Here is a 17,582-nt window from a genome sequence, read left to right as displayed (position 1 = left end):
GGCATTAGAGTTGTACATGAAGAGGATGGCTGTGATAAATTTGTGAACATGGGGACTTTCTGTCATAATCTAACTTTACATCCTACTACTATGAAAGATATTCTCAGCAGTTTAGCATTTTCTTAACCTAAGTACCCAAGAGAAAACTAAAGGTTTGTAGTTTTAATTGTTCAGTTGTTCACATACTATCTGGTAGGGAGACACTGGCAGGGAGGCAATGGAGTTAAAAAAGATAGTATTACAAGAACACTCACCAACCTGTAGCAATTCAGCCCCAACTGCTAATAACAATGTTGATGTAAAGACAATACTATTATTGGATATTAATAAAAATCTAATTAATGTCCACCCTATGTGTGATGTCATACTTCCTAATTTGTGACATATAAAATTGCAACCACAACAAAAATTGTTTGAATTGAAAATTTTTTCCTGTTGATTAACATGACTAATAACAGTTGGTATAGGTCAGAAGATGAACCTTTTGTGGACTATTCTGTGTAAGGGGGTGTGGCTACAGTCATCTGGTACCAGTGCTGAAACCAGGTCACTATTTCTGGCCTGGATGACCCACTGACCTGGATAGCAATCCGGGTCAGACCAGGATTTGACCTGGATTAATTAAAGATGAGGCGTGCGATAAGAGCTATGTTTCGGGCTTGAGACTAAGTTTTGCACGTTCGATTCGTGTCGAATAAACAAGTAGTTATGTGATAACTAAGCCGGTAAGATTATAATTTAAAATCAGTCAGTGGGTTTGGTTCCACGTAGCTACTGTGAGTTTACAGACAGTAATTGGGTGTGGCTTCGTGCATACCTAGTATTACAATTTCCCGATATAGTAAAAGAGGGTGTGGCTCACAAAAGTACTTATCCGTGCTATGCACAACTCGTATAATAAGGCCACTCCAAATAAATTCTCTGTTTCCCGTCCACTGCCCACATCTAGTTACTGTCAGCTCTAAATATTCCATTATTCTCTGGTTATTCTTGTATATTGACAGGCTCAGTAAAAGCCATCTTGAAACAATGTCAGCTCACGGTTCAACAGTGCTATCACGTCGGCAAAATTTCACATTTGTGCTATTTTTGCAACTTGAAAAGGAAGGAACAAGCTTAAGCATGCTTTTATGCAGCTTTTTATGGTTATGTCAGGCAAATAACGGCTTGAAAAGCTGCTAATCCTATAATGAAATAATGAAAATGGACTGCCTGCCCACCTGCATGCAAATGTGCTTGAGTCCAGGAAAGGAAACAGAATTTATTCGGAGTGGTCTAATTGATTAGTGGGCGTGGCTCCACGTAAGCTTGCAGACAGCAACGGACATGGGATTTTTTTGTGCTACAGACTGCACTCACTAATAAATGGGCATGGCTGAGCATATGTTGTAATGTGATAAGTGGGCATGGCTCAAATGAAGCAACCCAAATCTCCATGATCCCTAATATACAGGGCTCAGTACCGATATGACGCGGCCCAGTCAGTATATACAATGTATCTGAAATGTATGTATGTAAAGGTCGTAGTTACCATATGGTAAAAGGTGACGTTCACGGGAGTGTATAGCCGGCATGTTGCAGACCTTTCATGATTTTTTAAAGTCAACTATATAGAGCCTATAAGCATGCCATTTATGGTCAAGTTATCATCACAAGGCTGGGTTAATTGTATCAGCAAATTTAGATGATGCAAGTTGTTTATGTGTTTGCTGTGCATGTGTTGTTGTTACAAGGTCACATTCGGTTGTTTACTGATTGACATGTCTTTGATGTTAGCTACAGGAAGGAGAAAAAATTTACCTGTTCAGTGATTATTTGTGACCATCTCAGCGAAAACCCGTCTAGTTTGCACAACTTCTGAATTTCTTTTTTTTCTTCTTAGCATTGTTTGCATAGTCAAAGGAATGGTTCACCAAAATTTCAGTAGATTGTGGTAAGTAGCTAGTTGTGGAATTACAACACTAAAAAGTAGGAAAAGCAAGGCAATCGATTTGTACTACTAAAAATAAACTACATGTGCTTACATTAGCAGCCATAACTTCCGTTTGGATTAGTCTACAAAGTTGGGATTTGGCTTACGGTGTTCACCGTGGATTGGCAGATCAGCCAAGGTATAGCTTTAGCCCTGCAGTCACTTGTGTATAGGTGCATGAAGACGGTTTTATTGAAGAAATGGTGATGATTTTGTTCACGTCTACCACATTGTAAACAAACGCATGTGACATGCAAACCATTGGGGCTACAGAAATGAAACAAAGATTTTCACACTCCTCATGAATAGTCGAATAAGGTGGTACATAGGTTTAATCGATGTAATACTTCCTTTCCTGAGTAATGGCTTGATTAAAACTTGTGTAAAATTTTTTTTGTAACACGTAATTTCACAAATTTTAAAAAAATGTGATTTTGTTAATATGCATGCTTGTACAAACTAGACGAGTTTTCGCTGAAACGGTCACATTCATGTTATTTTATACCATATATATGGTTCTCTAAAGGTTACAAAATGTTTATTTCATGCTACTGATATAATGTGCACGATTGATATTTTGTTATAGAATGTCCAGTAACAATTCACCCCCAACCACGAGTGCAGACGGCAGTGGCCGTGCTGCGCCCAACCCCACTGGTGAGTTAAATCTATAATAGTTGTATTGTAGGTCATGTAATTTTTAAGCCGTAATCAGAAGTAATATGTGTCAGTTGTTGTTATTTGTGTGTTGTAGTGCTATTGTTATTGATTACTAATGATCTAGTAATCCCGACACTACGAAGAAATGAAATAAGACAAATTTTGAAATCGTTTATACCCTAATGATAGCTGGGCTGATTTGACTTAGTTAGGAATGGGAGACGCCCTACTACCCTACTTTGAGGAAGCTTATGCAGCAGAAATGGTTAATTCAAGCACTTTCTACCAAACAGGCAGAACATGGCATAACAAATAAGTAAACCAGCTACTTTGCCTATCAATCAACATACTGTCCAGTTTTAGCTACCCACAAAAATCTGGCTTCATTCTTTTTGTTGCATGGTACATGGCAGTGCCACTATTAATTATTTAGATTAATGATTATGATGTGTTTTGTGTAGGTGCAGCCACTCAACAGCACCACCCCAGTCTAGGGCTGGCGAGCACTATCCTTCAGGTACGTTCAATATTACTTTAGTAATTTTACAAGTATTGTTTGACCTATGCAAGTACAATTACAATTACATATGCACTGATTATTATATTTGTATTTATCATAATAGACGGCTTCCTGCCAACTAGAGAGCTACACCAAACACCAGTGGGTATGTTTATTTACTCTTAGTTACAGGGATTTTACGGAATCTTGCAATAAACTTAAAAACGAAAACCAAGTTACCAAGGAAACATTTGAATTGTCACGTGATAATGTCTATTGAAAGAAGCAGGTGCTCTGCTTACTCGGATGATCTACGATGGAGGATCGTGTGGCATAAGTTGGCTTTAGGGATGGATGATAAATCCACCGCTTCCAATCTCTGCGTAGACCCTTCAACTGTGTTTAGAATCATGAAACGGTTCAATGCAAGTGGCGGTAGTGTAAGTAAGAAAGAATATCCAAAGGACTGCCGAGTGTTAAAGCTAACCAAGCCTGTGGAAGCAGTTATATTAAACATGTTGATGCATAAGCCAGGTGCGTATTTGAGGGAAGTACAGGAAGAATTAAGTCGTGTGTATGGTGTCAATGTACACCAGTCTACGTTGTGTCAGTTTTTAAAGAAGAGTGGATTTACCAGACAGAAAATGAAGATTGTAGCTGCCAGGCAAGATAAACATTTAAGGGAAACATTTGCAGTAGATGTAAGTTTGTATGATTCAAGTATGTTGGTGTTTGTGGATGAAACTGGTACAGATATGAGGGATAGTTTAAGGAAATATGGATACAGTGTCAGGGGTAAACCGATCACTTCACACAAACTTACATGTCGTGGTCAACGTGTATCAGCCATTGTAGCGATGATGACCACTGGTATTCTGGATTACAAACTTACTAAGGACACAGTAGATTCCGATGAATTCAAGGACTTCATTGAAGGTTTACTTCCGATGCTGATGAATTTCAATGGAACAAATCCAAATAGCATTGTTATTATGGATAATTGTGCAATTCACCATTGTAGTGATGTTACAGGATTGTTGAGAGAAGTTGGGGTTATGGTGCACTTTCTGCCACCATATTCTCCTGACTATAACCCCATAGAAGAGGCTTTCTCTAAAGTCAAGACCGTTTTGAAATGTATGGAGAGTACATTGCATAGTGGTGTTGTTGACCTAGAGACATGCATAGCTGCAGCTATTGCTTCTGTCACTCCTGATGATTGTCAACAATATGTACATCATTGCCAGATTTATGGATAACTGATTTTTTAATCATAGTTAGATAAGGCATTGTATTTAGTATCTAGCTAAGTTTTTGAAATAACTTTTGTTGAAAAGTAAGTGCAACACCATTATAACACAAAACTAATAGTAACAAACAGTATACAGCTAACTAATGGTTGCTGTTCATGACAAGTAGAAGTGAATCGAAATTTATAATCTGATCAGTATAATGTAAGTCTACAATAACCTCAATGAGTCCATAATCTTCCCTTTCTGCTCTAGGAATTCTTCCTCACTTAGAATACCATCATCAAACATCTTGTGTAAATACCGTAATTGCTCATAGTGCTTCATTCTGACATCTGCCAATCGAGATGGGGAAATTGCGGCTACAGATGTGGCGGTGGAAGTGGTCACTGTTGGTTGAGTGGCAGCTGTGGTACATGCCGCAACAGATGAATTATGTACAGCAACATGCTGTGATGTTGAAGGCGATCCTGTGAATGCCTGTGCCATTGCTTTAGCAGCGTCTACTACAACATCATGTAATGACTCTCGCTTTGCACGTTTGGGCACTGTACCTGTGATCATTGGTACATTAGGTGGCTCCTCTGTTGACTCGTGGACACCATTAGCAATCATTCTTGCCCATAACCTCAGTTTTGGCAGTTCCATTTCCTTGTGCTTCATCTTCAAATCTTCAAAAATATCGCTCACTTCCTCTTCATGTCGATCTCTCTTAGATGGTACACGTTTGTTATTATTGTTACCTGTTGACTCCTTAACCACCGACCTTTCACACCACAACTGTATCTCACAATTAGCACCAGTAAACACTTTGTACATCATTTGTACGTCAATATCATCGCATAACCATCGCTTCTGCTTTCCTTCGAAATAGCCAACTGCACTGATTTCGCTGACAGAATGTACATCTGTACAGAATGTCGTAATTATCTTCGTCTTTACCGCAGCTAAATCGACAAATTTCTCTTGAAAATTATGTAGTTGACGAACTATGAATTTTGGAGACTCAGCTGCTGAAGAGGCTGGATTAAAAATCTTCACATTATACTTGTACGTAGCTGTTGCTCTAGGCACAGGACTCTCGGCTTGACGTGAAGCTACTGAACCACCACCATTTAAATTGAAGGTCAGCTGGTTTCCGAGGCTCTGGTTATTTAGGAGTGGCAACAGTTGAAGCGCATTTAAACCCAGAAGATTTGGGAATCCAACTCCCGCACTCCCTGCTTTACCACTGGCTTCTTTCGACATGTTTCGCGCCAATTTCCACGTGATTTTTAAAGGTTACCTTGGCAACTTAGTATTGAGTTTTCGATATCATTGCAAGATTCCGTAAAACCCCTGTATTTGCTCTTGTTAGTATGTACACAAAAGGAGGAATTTTCAGGGACCATAGACCATCGATAAAAGAGTACTGAAACAAGCTGGAGTAGTGCACAATATTAAATCGTAGTAAAACAATAAGAAGTGTTATATTCCTACGATTTAGTATTGTGCACTAAAGCTTTTTTCAGTACTTTTTATCGATGTACTATGGTCCCTACTTTAGTTGAAAATTCCTAATTTTTGTGTACTTGTTTGTTAACTTTTTTTTTGTAAAAAAATAGAATTATTGTGACTGGTGAACCCATGCTTACCACATCCAAAGAAAAGGCGTTGTACACCCCTGCTACCAATTATCATCTGAAAAGTGAAGCATCTATTACGTTACATTGTCAGCTATGTTCAACCTGTTGCACAGCATTACGAATCAAGAATGGTTTGAAAAGCCCTCTGCAATCAACGAAAAAATACTGTCCTCCCTTGTGCCCCATTCATCTTTGATGGCAGTGAAAAGTGTAGATTTGGCAGTAGCATGTGATGGCTTCCCTTCGTAACAGAAATTGTCCGACATTGGTAAATCCATGAAGAATACGTTGTGCATACATGTACTGTGGTATGCAAAAAGGCACACTCACTTGTACAGGGGGCCCTGGCTTTCTGTTTCTTGCCCAATATGTCTTTACATACCTAGTTACTGACTTTAAAGAACTGGCACTCTCATGTGTTACTAGTGATGATTTGTCTCAGAATGTATCAGCTATCATAGAGAAGGTATGCATGTATACACTATAATTTTACTATAGTGTTTAAGTATAGTGCCACCAATATACTGCAATTTTTTTGCTACACTATGTGACCAAAATATGGAGAAACAATGTGTGTTCACACATGAAATAGGTCAAGTTGTAAAGATTCTACATATGGTATAGGAAGGTTAAAACTGCATGTCTGAAATGTTCACTGCAAATGTGTCCAACCATAGTGTTTGATTCATTTTAGATGCAAACTGGTATTACTATTTTTAATTCACTACTGTAGCTTACAACCATGGGTGTTCTCAGGGTAGGTAGGTGGGTAACAGAGTTGGGGGTAGCGCGTTACAAATGTAATGCATTACGTAATAATATTACTTTTACAATAACGAGTAATATAACGCGTTACATGACAAAGTAGTGAGTGATATGTAATGGATATTACATCTGGGAATCGTAATGAATGTAATGCGTTACTTCGTTTTAAGGCGCATTGTATCCAGGCACGTGAATTCCCCTTTCATTTTGTTTCTTAGCAATGCCAACATCAGATGCAATTAAAAATCTGCTGAAAACATTTTCCAAAAAGATGGCCACTGAATGATATGATCTCAAAACAACTATGGTACATGTTTGACTTGCAAAATGCTCTTGTCATATTGCTCAAGTGAAAATTCTAATATCTGTCAAAAAAATAGAATTTAAGAAATTCATATAATTATTATGTGTACTTACGTACATTACAGATCCAGATAGCATTAGACAAATATGGAAGTATTTGCTGAAATGAAGCACTCCAGGCAGCATTTAACATCAAAATGAGGGTTGTCACAATAAGAAGTGCTATATCCCTGCTTAAAAGATACATACCATAATGGAAATGCATAGTTGTTTAACTTTTGTATGGTAATGTCCACTCGCTTAGCACTTTTTGCACTTGGCTACATTGTGAATATAGCCATATTGTGAATATAGCCCATGGGGCTCCCTTGATCCACCCACACACTGTGTTGCAATAAAATTATGATAACACAAAGACTAAATCAACTATTAATAATTTACATTAATGATTGATGTGTTTTGTGTAGGTACAGTTACCACCTTGACCATGCCAATCATGTTCATAACATCAACCAGGGCTGGCGAGCGCCATTTTGCTGGTACGTTCAGTATTGCTCTATGAAATGCAAAAAATGAGAACACTCTTGTGCAATGAGTAGTAACTTGTATGATGGTGATCCTACAATATTTCCAATATTTTTAGTGAGTGTGGCAGGTCACATGTCAACACCCGAGATTACTCTATGTAACCTTGAGGGTTGAAACAGTGGGACCACATGCATATAAATATACTGATGACACAAAGTTATAGAATAGTGATGAAGCAAACCAACTGTTCACAAAAAGAGAGAAAGACTGTCAGAATGATTGATATAAATAAGCTCTACATCATCATAAATGGAAATGACACCAGACAAGTTAGTTGCCATGTACATATCACATATGCACACACTAAAGTTCCAAGTTATTGACGCAGAACACATAGTTATGTTTTGAGTTAATTAAATTTTATATTAAATGTTTAACTGTCTGGTTACTGTAGGCTTTACACTAATGATGAAGTTGATCAGAAGTTATGCACTTGGCCAAACTCTGTACACTATTATTCTTTAATAGAACTACAACTGACATCTAGTACATACAAAGCAGAGCTGGACAATGTGAAGGCTTGTAATTTTAATATTTCAGTAGTTTATTTGCTACATATCTAATACTGGATCAGACTAGCAGGTAGTCAAGGATCAACTGAACGAGGAACTTTTAAAAGAGCACCTCCCAAAACCAGAAACAGCTCAACATTATGGTCCATTACTAATAGAAGTCTATAGAATAACAGAGAAGTGATCAAGATGAGGAAGGAAGTGTATCTTGAACAAAAAGATTAGGTTTAAACTCAATTATTATCTTGAAGGAGTCAATTTTACTAATGGTTTCTATATTGACATTAATCAGACACAACCTGACAACACAACCTGCCAAACTCTGCACACTATTATTCTTCAACAGAACACCAATTGTGATATACAAAACTGCAAACACAACAAAAAGTGTTGGACTTGAAAGTGCTTTCCTGTTGCTTCATCAACATGGCTAATAACAGTTGTTATAGTTCAGAACCTTTTGGGTATTATTCTGTGTAAGGGTGAATGGCTGCAGTCATCAGTGGTACTTTACACACTAGAATGAACTTCAAAAGATGAAATTCCAGGCACATTTTATGGGTGTTCTATAAAGGGGTGGATTAACCAATGCCTTTTAAAACTTTGGCTTAAAAATCACATTCTCTACTACATGCCTGTAGTTTTTTATTGCTGATGGATGGTCACTCATCACACTATTGCCCAGTAATGAACTGTTTGAGTGTTATTCTGTGCAAGAGGTAATGGCTGCAGTCATCAGTGGTGCACTACAATGAATGTAAGTGCAACCAAATGCTATGGTGCGTGCATCCATTATTGTCCAAAATTTTAATGATTTATAACTCACGCATTTGTAAAGCAATCGCCACAATTCTTTGCAAGTAATTAGATCTAATACAAGTTAATACGGTAACCAATATTTATCACAATACCCAAAAGCATGTGAGCACAACAGGTGTGATAAATTCTAGCCAATGAGATCTTTTTAATTTTCCGTAATCTTAGACGGAAGTCAGATTATTCTTGTTTATTATCTGTGTTTATTCTTAGTTGTTGTGAGAATTTTGTTGTTGAATATAGCTCTTCGCAACATGCCACTGTGTCGTCTGGTTGTGAAGAAGTGCAGTTTGAACATGTTCAATATACCATGATACAATTAATTTACAAATAAAATTCTCCGTGAGAACTTGCAAAATACCCCCAAACTAAAGTTACAAAAGTTATGGCTTAGTGGTTTCTGCAGAAATTCTCAAAATGCTATTTTTATGATCCTGCTTTCCGTGAAGTACAAAGTTCATTTCCATGACAACACTCCACCTACAGATTAAAAGTATACATATCAATTATTAATCATCTCAAATTTCAATGTGATTGGTTCAATGGTATTGGAGTTACAAGGACTTGAAGTTGGTACATTGGATTCGGACATTTATGGATGCAGGCACTATAGATCAGTTGAGCAGGAAGTCAAGGGTTGACAGGTCAACTGAATACAGAATTGAGCTCTAATAAAGAACTGTTACAAGAGCACTTAACAAAACCTCAGACAGGTAGAGTAAGCCAGTGGAGGAACAATCATTGGCTTGTAACAGAACGTTTAGCCATTAGAGTTGTACACAAAGCGGATGGCTGTGACAATTGTGAACTTAGAGACTTTTCACCAACTTTACATCTTACCAATATGAAAGATATTCTCAGCAGTTCTGCATTTTGAGTAAGTTTATTGGTTACTATACACTTCACATCAGTGATAAAATTGATCAGAAGTTATGCCCTTATTAACACAACCAGTTAAACTCTGTACACTATTATTCTTCAATAGAACTGAAATTGACATCTATTACAAAGAGGAGCTTGACAATATGGAGACTTGTAATTTTAATATTTCACTAATTCATTTGCTACATATCTAATACTGGATCAGACTAGCTGGTAGTCAAGGATCAACTAAGTAAGGAACAACTAGAAGAGCACTTGCCCAAACCAGAGACAGCTCAACATTATGGTCCATTACTAATAGAAGTCTACAGAATGACGGAGAAATGATCAAGAGAGAACTTGCATGTTGTGATATGCAAAAAACAACACTTTTTAACTTTGAAACAAGTAACACTTTGCATTAGGTTCGTTCACTTGAATTTAATTTATAATTAGATGTAGATTTGCAAGTAATGTATTGTTCTGTTGTGCGCTATAGCACAGAGGCACAGAGATAATAGTCTAGATTATCCAATTAATTATCTTTGTCTATATTGTTTTCTTATGTGTACCTACCTTATATACTTGGCCACAAGGCTATAGACAGCAGACCTCATTCTACACAGTCCTTGCAAAAGATAAGACAGTCAATTGGTGATCGGTACTCAAAGAAGCCAGTATGATTACATAATCACTTACTACTGCTCACATGATCCCAGCAGAAGTATGACTGTTACCAGCTATTGGCAATGACCAACAAGTTAAGGTATGTGCATCTGTTACAAACTCGAACTTTGCAAAGTGTTATTCTTCCAACATGACACTGATTGATATTGAGGAATTTGACAATCTGAAGGTTTACCCTCTAATAATAGTTTGAAACTAAAGTGACTACATGAAAGTAACAGAGAGTAATCACCTTCATTTGTCCATTCAGCTCAAACAGTTGATTACTATTCAGTCCCAGCTGACAGGCAGCTCAGACAGTGTTAATGGCAAGAAGTACTATCTGTCACTTTGCTACTAACTAAAACAAATTTTGTGCCCACAAGGTCAAGTAATCATAAATAGTAAACAAAATAACACACTTTGTATAATAATTTATAGCATAGCTAGCCATAGTCAACTCTCATGATCACTACAATTTATAATCATTACAAGAGTTGACTCATGGGACTATGCTAGCTAGTACAATATATCCAATATTTGTAGTGAGTGTGGAGGGCCACATGTCAACACTCAAGATTACTCTATGTAACCTTGAAGGTTGAAACAATGGGACCACATATAAATACTGATAACACATCAAGTTGTACAGTGCTACAAATGCACATGACATCAGAAAGTTAGCTGTTATGTAGGGACAGTTGGTATATCCCATGTTCATTCTTACTGCAATTTTGTAAAAAGAAATGATATCATATGATGTAATAGCTGAGTGGAAAGTTTGGGAATTGAATTAAAACTCACTAGAGGAAATTGAGAAAAGTTACAAGAACAAGCCAATGGTAAAGGAATGATGAAGGATTGGAGGAAGCAAGGGAAAATGCAAATGCAAAAAAGACTGACTACAGATGTTGAAATTTACCAGAAAGTTACGTTTGTCTCCCTCCATTTTGTTCCTTAGCAATGCAAACGTCAGATGTAATTGATTATCTGCTGAAAACATTTTCCAAAAAGATAGCCACTGAATGACATGATCTCAATAATTATGAAACTTTCTGACCCTAATAAAGCAACGTATGAGAAGATGCTTAAGACCTGGTTGGATAAACAATCAAGGCACTAAGATTGTTATTTTAAATAATTTTTATGATGCTATAGAAGTAGTTAAGCAGTACTTGTGACAGATGCTACTATAAAAAATTCTCTAAAGTTTATAGGTAGGGAATAACAAGTTGAATATCGTCCAACCACTTGTAGAACTTGAGCAGACATTACACTTACATCTAAACATGTTTCCCAACATTGCCATTCAATAGTGAAGGATATAATGTAGTGGATCTTGTAGAGTTGACTATACTTCAAACATCTGGATTGCACAAGACAGTGAAACAAAGTAGGAACATCACCAAATTCTATCAGAACTTGGCTGTTCAGGGATTTCCTATAATTTTATTTTACAATTGAACAAAGCAGTATTGGTGATTATGCCCTTTCTGTGAAGTGGCCAAAGCCATATTCAACAGGCCAAATGACCGACCACAATGCAAGATTTACTCGAAGCTGAAGGGTCCTGTGCTACATTATCTAATACTGGATCAGATTTGCATGTATGCAGGTAGTCGAATAAAGAACACAGTTACTATTTCACAGTTTGAACTGTTATCATGAAATGCAGAAAAAGCTCAACCACAGGATGCACACTGAGTACTTGTCATCAGTTGATGTCACAACAAGGAAAGTGTTTACCTTATGGCCAGAGGAAAAAGAAAATTGAAGTTACAGGAGAGAAATAATATGACATGTTACGCCTTCTTACATGGCTACAAGACTATCATGACAGAAGTCACATTTTACCTAGAAGAGTATATAGACAATCACTAAAATCCCACTTCACTGAGTAGAATCAGTATTGATTGTCACTATTAGACATCTCAACATCACGGTACTTTACAGAAGGCTCCACAAATAAAACTGTTTAACTGCTATATGAAAGGAATACTGTGCATTAAGCTTGTTCACTTGAAGTTAATTGGATGTTGATTTTGCAAGCAAGATATGTACCTGTAGCTTAAGGACAAACACAGATCAAATTCAGATATTACATGAAGATAAATGTACACGATGCAAGGGAGTAAATAGGTTGGCAATAAATTTATTGTCGAACAAAAAAAATGATAATTAAAATGTAGTGTGGCTACAACCCTTTTTACTTCCAAGTAAGTTATTAAGAGGAGATTAATATTGTACAATTAACGACAACAATAACTAACTGTATTCTAACAAATATGTTGAAGCTGCTTCCATACTCGATAAATCAGCCATTTCAGTTGCCTCAGCCATATACAAAAGTTTACTGTCCACAAGGAGCACCAGTCCATACAATCACAGACCAAGGAAAACAATTTGTAAATCAGGTGAGTATAAACCAATTATGTCTGTATAGTATTCATGTGTTTTATATGAGTCACCAAACTAGTTCATGCTATTGGTGTTAAATAATCATAACTTATTATTTCGCTAACATAATAGGATGTAATTACTATTTTTAAAAGACAAATGAAGCAGCATTTAATATTAAAGCTTTTGATTGCAATTAAAATTTTTTAGTAGTTCATGTGCAGCCAAATGCTAGATCAGGAAGTCAAGGGTTGACAGGTCAACTGAATAAAGAACTGTTACAAGAGCACTTAACAAAACCTCAGACAGCTAGAGCAAGCCAGTGTAGGAATAATCATTGGCTTGTGACAGAATGTTTAGGCATTAGAGTTGAACATGAAGAGGATGGCTGTGATACATTTGTGAACATGGGGACTTTCTGTCATAATCTAACTTTACATCCTACTACTATGAAAGATATTCTCAGCAGTTTAGCATTTTCTTAACCTAAGTACCCAAGAGAAAACTAAAGGTTTGTAGTTTTAATTGTTCAGTTGTTCACATACTATCTGGTAGGGAGACACTGGCAGGGAGGCAATGGAGTTAAAAAAGATAGCATTACAAGAACACTCACCAACCTGTAGCAATTCAGCCCCAACTGCTAATAACAATGTTGATGTAAAGACAATACTATTATTGGATATTAATAAACATCTAATTAATGTCCACCCTATGTGTGATGTCATACTTCCTAATTTGTGACATATAAAACTGCAACCACAACAAAAATTGTTTGAAATGAAAATTTTTTCCTGTTGATTAACATGACTAATAACAGTTGGTATAGGTCAGAAGATGAACCTTTTGTGTATTATTCTGTGTAAGGGGGTGTGGCTACAGTCATCTGGTACCAGTGCTGAAACCAGGTCACTATTTCTGGCCTGGATGACCCACTGACATGGATAGCAATCCGGGTCAGACCAGGATTTGACCTGGATTAATTAAAGACGAGGCGTGCGATAAGAGCTATGTTTCGGGCTCGAGACTAAGTTTTGCGCGTTCGATTCGTGTCGAATAAACAAGTAGTTTTGTGATAACTAAGCCGGTAAGATTATAATTTAAAATCAGTCAGTGGGTTTGGTTCCACGTAGCTACTGTGAGTTTACAGGCAGTAATTGGGTGTGGCTTCGTGCATACCTAGTATTACAATTTCCCCATATAGTAAAAGAGGGTGTGGCTCACAAAAGTACTTATCCGTGCTATGCACAACTTGTACAATAAGGCCACTCCAAATAAATTCTCTGTTTCCCGTCCACTGCCCACATCTAGTTACTGTCAGCTCTAAATATTCCATTATTCCGTATTCTTCCATTATTTTCTGGTTATTCTTGTATATTGACAGGCTCAGTAAAAGCCATCTTGAAACAATGTCAGCTCACGGTTCAACAGTGCTATCACGTCGGCAAAATTTCACATTTGTGCTATTTTTGCAACTTGAAAAGGAAGGAACAAGCTTAAGCATGCTTTTATGCAGCTTTTTATGGTTGTGTCAGGCAAATAACGGCTTGAAAAGCTGTTAATCCTATAATGAAATAATGGAAATGGACCACCCACCTGCATGCAAATGTGCTTGAGTCCAGGAAAGGAAACAAAATTTATTCAGAGTGGTCTAATCGATTAGTGGGCGTGGCTCCACGTAAGCTTGCAGACAGCAACGGACACGGGATTTTTTGTGCTACAGACTGCACTCACTAATAAATAGGCATGGCTGAGCATATGTTGTAATGTGATAAGTGGGCATGGCTCAATAAAGAGCTGCACAACTAGCCTTAATAAGTTTCCACGTCGTCAAACTAACAATTTCGTTTCTCACGTGATCCAATCCTGGTCAGACCCAGATAATCTGTAAACCGGGTAGGATCCGTATGACCCGTGACCCGGTTGACCTGACCCGGTTTCAATGCTGTCTGGTACTATTCGCACTACAGTGAACACAAGTAAAAATTTTGTTATTAATGTACAGAACAATTCAGATGATTTCTGAGTGATAAAGATATACTTAGTTCTTGCTACAGTAACAACTTCTTTGCCCAAGGTTCTCCAGTTGACATTATATTACATGTTTTGAGTTCATTAAATTTTATGGCTTTATACTAGCGATGAGATTGATCAGACACAACCAGTACACTTCTATTCTTTAATAGAACTGCTATCGACATCTACTACATACAAAGAATAGCTTGACAATATGAAGGCTTGTAATTTTACTACTTCAGTAGTTCATTTGCTACATATCTAATAGATCACACCAGCTGGTAGTGGAAGTCAACAAAGAATTACTACAAGAAAAACCTGAGACAGCTCAACATTATGGGATAATAACAATGTTGATATAACTGATTACACTTTGTTTGCTACACAACTTATATGAGTACCATTATGTCCAAACTCAAACATGATTTAATGCAAGGATTGGCTTCACCCCATAACTTTGCAAATGGAATCATTAATCAAATTAATTTTCACAGGTTTGAACTGTCATCATGAAATACAGAAAACGAGAACACTCTTGTGAAATGAGTAGTGACTTGTACAATGGAGACATGTACAAGAGTTGATTGAGACATACCGTATGACAACAAATATTGGCGAAACTAATATTTGGCGATTTGCTATAAAATTGCAGTTGGCGAAATTTTAATTTGGCGAAATGCTCTCACTGAAAAATTGGCGAATGGCATAAGTACGATGCTGTACTGACTCACTTTAAAGAATATTCTGGTCCTGTTTCCATAGACGCCTATTGTACTTGAATATCTGTGCTCCAATTTCTTTCATGGCCACACCTACTTTCAGGATTATTTGCTGTCTGTAGGCATAGCTACTCGCTCATTTATCAATGGCTGCACACGAATTCATGTATGCTGCTGTCTGCAAGCATACGTGGAGTCACGCCCACTAATCAAGTACGAGTTCTAGTCTAGTCAGTAAGCCACACCCATTTGCATGCATGGAACCACACTAATTTACCAGTTTCAGCAGTATCCACGAAGGTTTGTCGAAAACCTACTTCAACAACTGCTTGACCAAATGTTTGAAAATAATATTGACGAAATTTAAATTTGACGGTTTAGTGATGAATCGCCAATTCGCCAAATTTAGTTCACCGCCAAATTTAATTGATATACGGTAAACAGAAAAGCTTGAAGAATTGATATCAACTTTATTAAATAGAAGAGACCAGAAGAAGCAAGCAGTGTACAGGCTGTTGAAAGAACATTTTTGCAGACATGTGCAGAAAAGATATGCCCAGACCTTCCCAATATGCCTTGAGAGCTTTGATAGAGCCTCTAAATTTAAAGTTAATTTCAAATTCAAGTAACTCCTTGCAGTCCTTGGTTGGACTGTGTTCAAAAATAATAATTTTATCACTTGTATATAATATACATGTTAGGTTTTTGTTTGTTATCAGTGTCCATTGTGGATGAATAAAGATTGGGCTGTAGGTGTTGACTGGGCTTACTTACATTCCACTTTGGCTTTATGGTGATTATTATTAACATGGCAAGTCACCTTTACAAGAGAAACTTGTGTACATTAACCAGGTCTTTATGTACCATACAAAGGGAAACTTCTGTGAGGGGAACTATACAGAATTTGGTGAGTTGCTCCGAATTAGCTGAAGTTTAATTCACCTATTAGCTACAGTCTTGTCACGTGCAGAACCAGGTTACTGTCTATTCTTAACCACTTTAAACTCAAGCCTGGGTGAAAGTGACATCAAAGTCCTTTGATGATGCTCTCAAGAGTCTACCAGATTCTGATAGGACTTTGAGCAAGAGAATTCTATAGTCAGCAATAAGAATGGCTAACAAAGAAGTGCTTAAACTTGAGTGCAACAACCAGCATGCATAGTGGATATTTGATGTTAACATCAACCCAGTGATGTGAGATTGACAAATGAGCAGCTGCACATGGGAGTTACTGCGTCACTTAAACATTGTGGTGCAGACAAGTAGCCACACATTGCATTAACAGAGACCAGTGTAAGTTCATGAGTTGCCTCATATGAAAACTGGTAGGCTAAAGGACAAATTAGATATCCAGGTATCAAGGAATTGTGTAATCATGGAAAAGCAGTGAGTATATAGTAGTGTGGTGATTGCTGCTGCTGAAATCTGTTATGAATAAAGATGCAAATTTTCTGTGGTGGGATCAAATTGACCAAAGACCGAAGAATGGGCAAAATCCTTGTAATTTTGAGGAAATGAAAAGTGCATTATTGATGGATATTGCAAAAATAAGTATATGGATGAAATCCTCTCTCAGTTAGTCATAAATTTTGATCAGACAGCGATTAATTATGTCCAGAGGAGCAAAGACGGTAGAGATGATGGGGATTCAGAGGAGGGTGGAAGCGCTGCTCGAAAATATTACGTTAATTGCATACCTCTGTTTAGAATTTCACGCAAGTCTCAATAGTCGCAATACAAAACTAGCGAACAGTGGGGAATGGGGATCACTAGATATTTAGATTGTACTTCGTGTAAGCATTACGATGATGTACTTTGTTTTGCAAAATCACTTAGTTTTCAGCACAAAACTGATGAAACACTTTCGCACGTAGTCATAGGCGGATCTGAGGGGGGGCCAAGGGGTGCTGTGCCCCCCCTGGCCCTTCTCTTGCCC

At 37.3% G+C, this 17,582-nt stretch overlaps 2 protein-coding genes across 3 annotated transcripts; one reads left to right on the top strand and one right to left on the bottom strand.

Moving 5' to 3' along the window:
* Positions 1–3,400: 3,400 nt before the first annotated feature.
* On the top strand, positions 3,401–4,390 carry LOC136267495 (uncharacterized). Its single transcript, XM_066062662.1, has one exon. It carries the CDS (start codon positions 3,401–3,403, stop codon positions 4,388–4,390), a length of 990 nt encoding a protein of 329 aa, XP_065918734.1.
* LOC136267257 (uncharacterized) lies at positions 4,297–5,664 on the bottom strand. Of its 2 annotated transcripts, none has more exons than XM_066062340.1 (2): positions 4,936–5,664; positions 4,297–4,884 (listed from the first exon to the last, which is right to left on the bottom strand). In XM_066062340.1, the coding sequence occupies exons 1-2, from the start codon at positions 5,627–5,629 to the stop codon at positions 4,592–4,594; spliced, it is 987 nt and encodes a 328-aa protein (XP_065918412.1). In that variant the 5' UTR covers positions 5,630–5,664; the 3' UTR covers positions 4,297–4,591. The 2 variants fall into 2 exon arrangements, with proteins under 2 accessions (XP_065918412.1, XP_065918411.1); XM_066062339.1 differs by having other exon boundaries at positions 4,298–4,887.
* Positions 5,665–17,582: the final 11,918 nt, after the last annotated feature.

Source organism: Dysidea avara, chromosome 9 (assembly GCF_963678975.1).
Source record: "Dysidea avara chromosome 9, odDysAvar1.4, whole genome shotgun sequence".
Taxonomy (NCBI): Eukaryota; Metazoa; Porifera; class Demospongiae; order Dictyoceratida; family Dysideidae; genus Dysidea; species Dysidea avara.
This window is presented reverse-complemented; position numbering and strand designations above follow the sequence as displayed.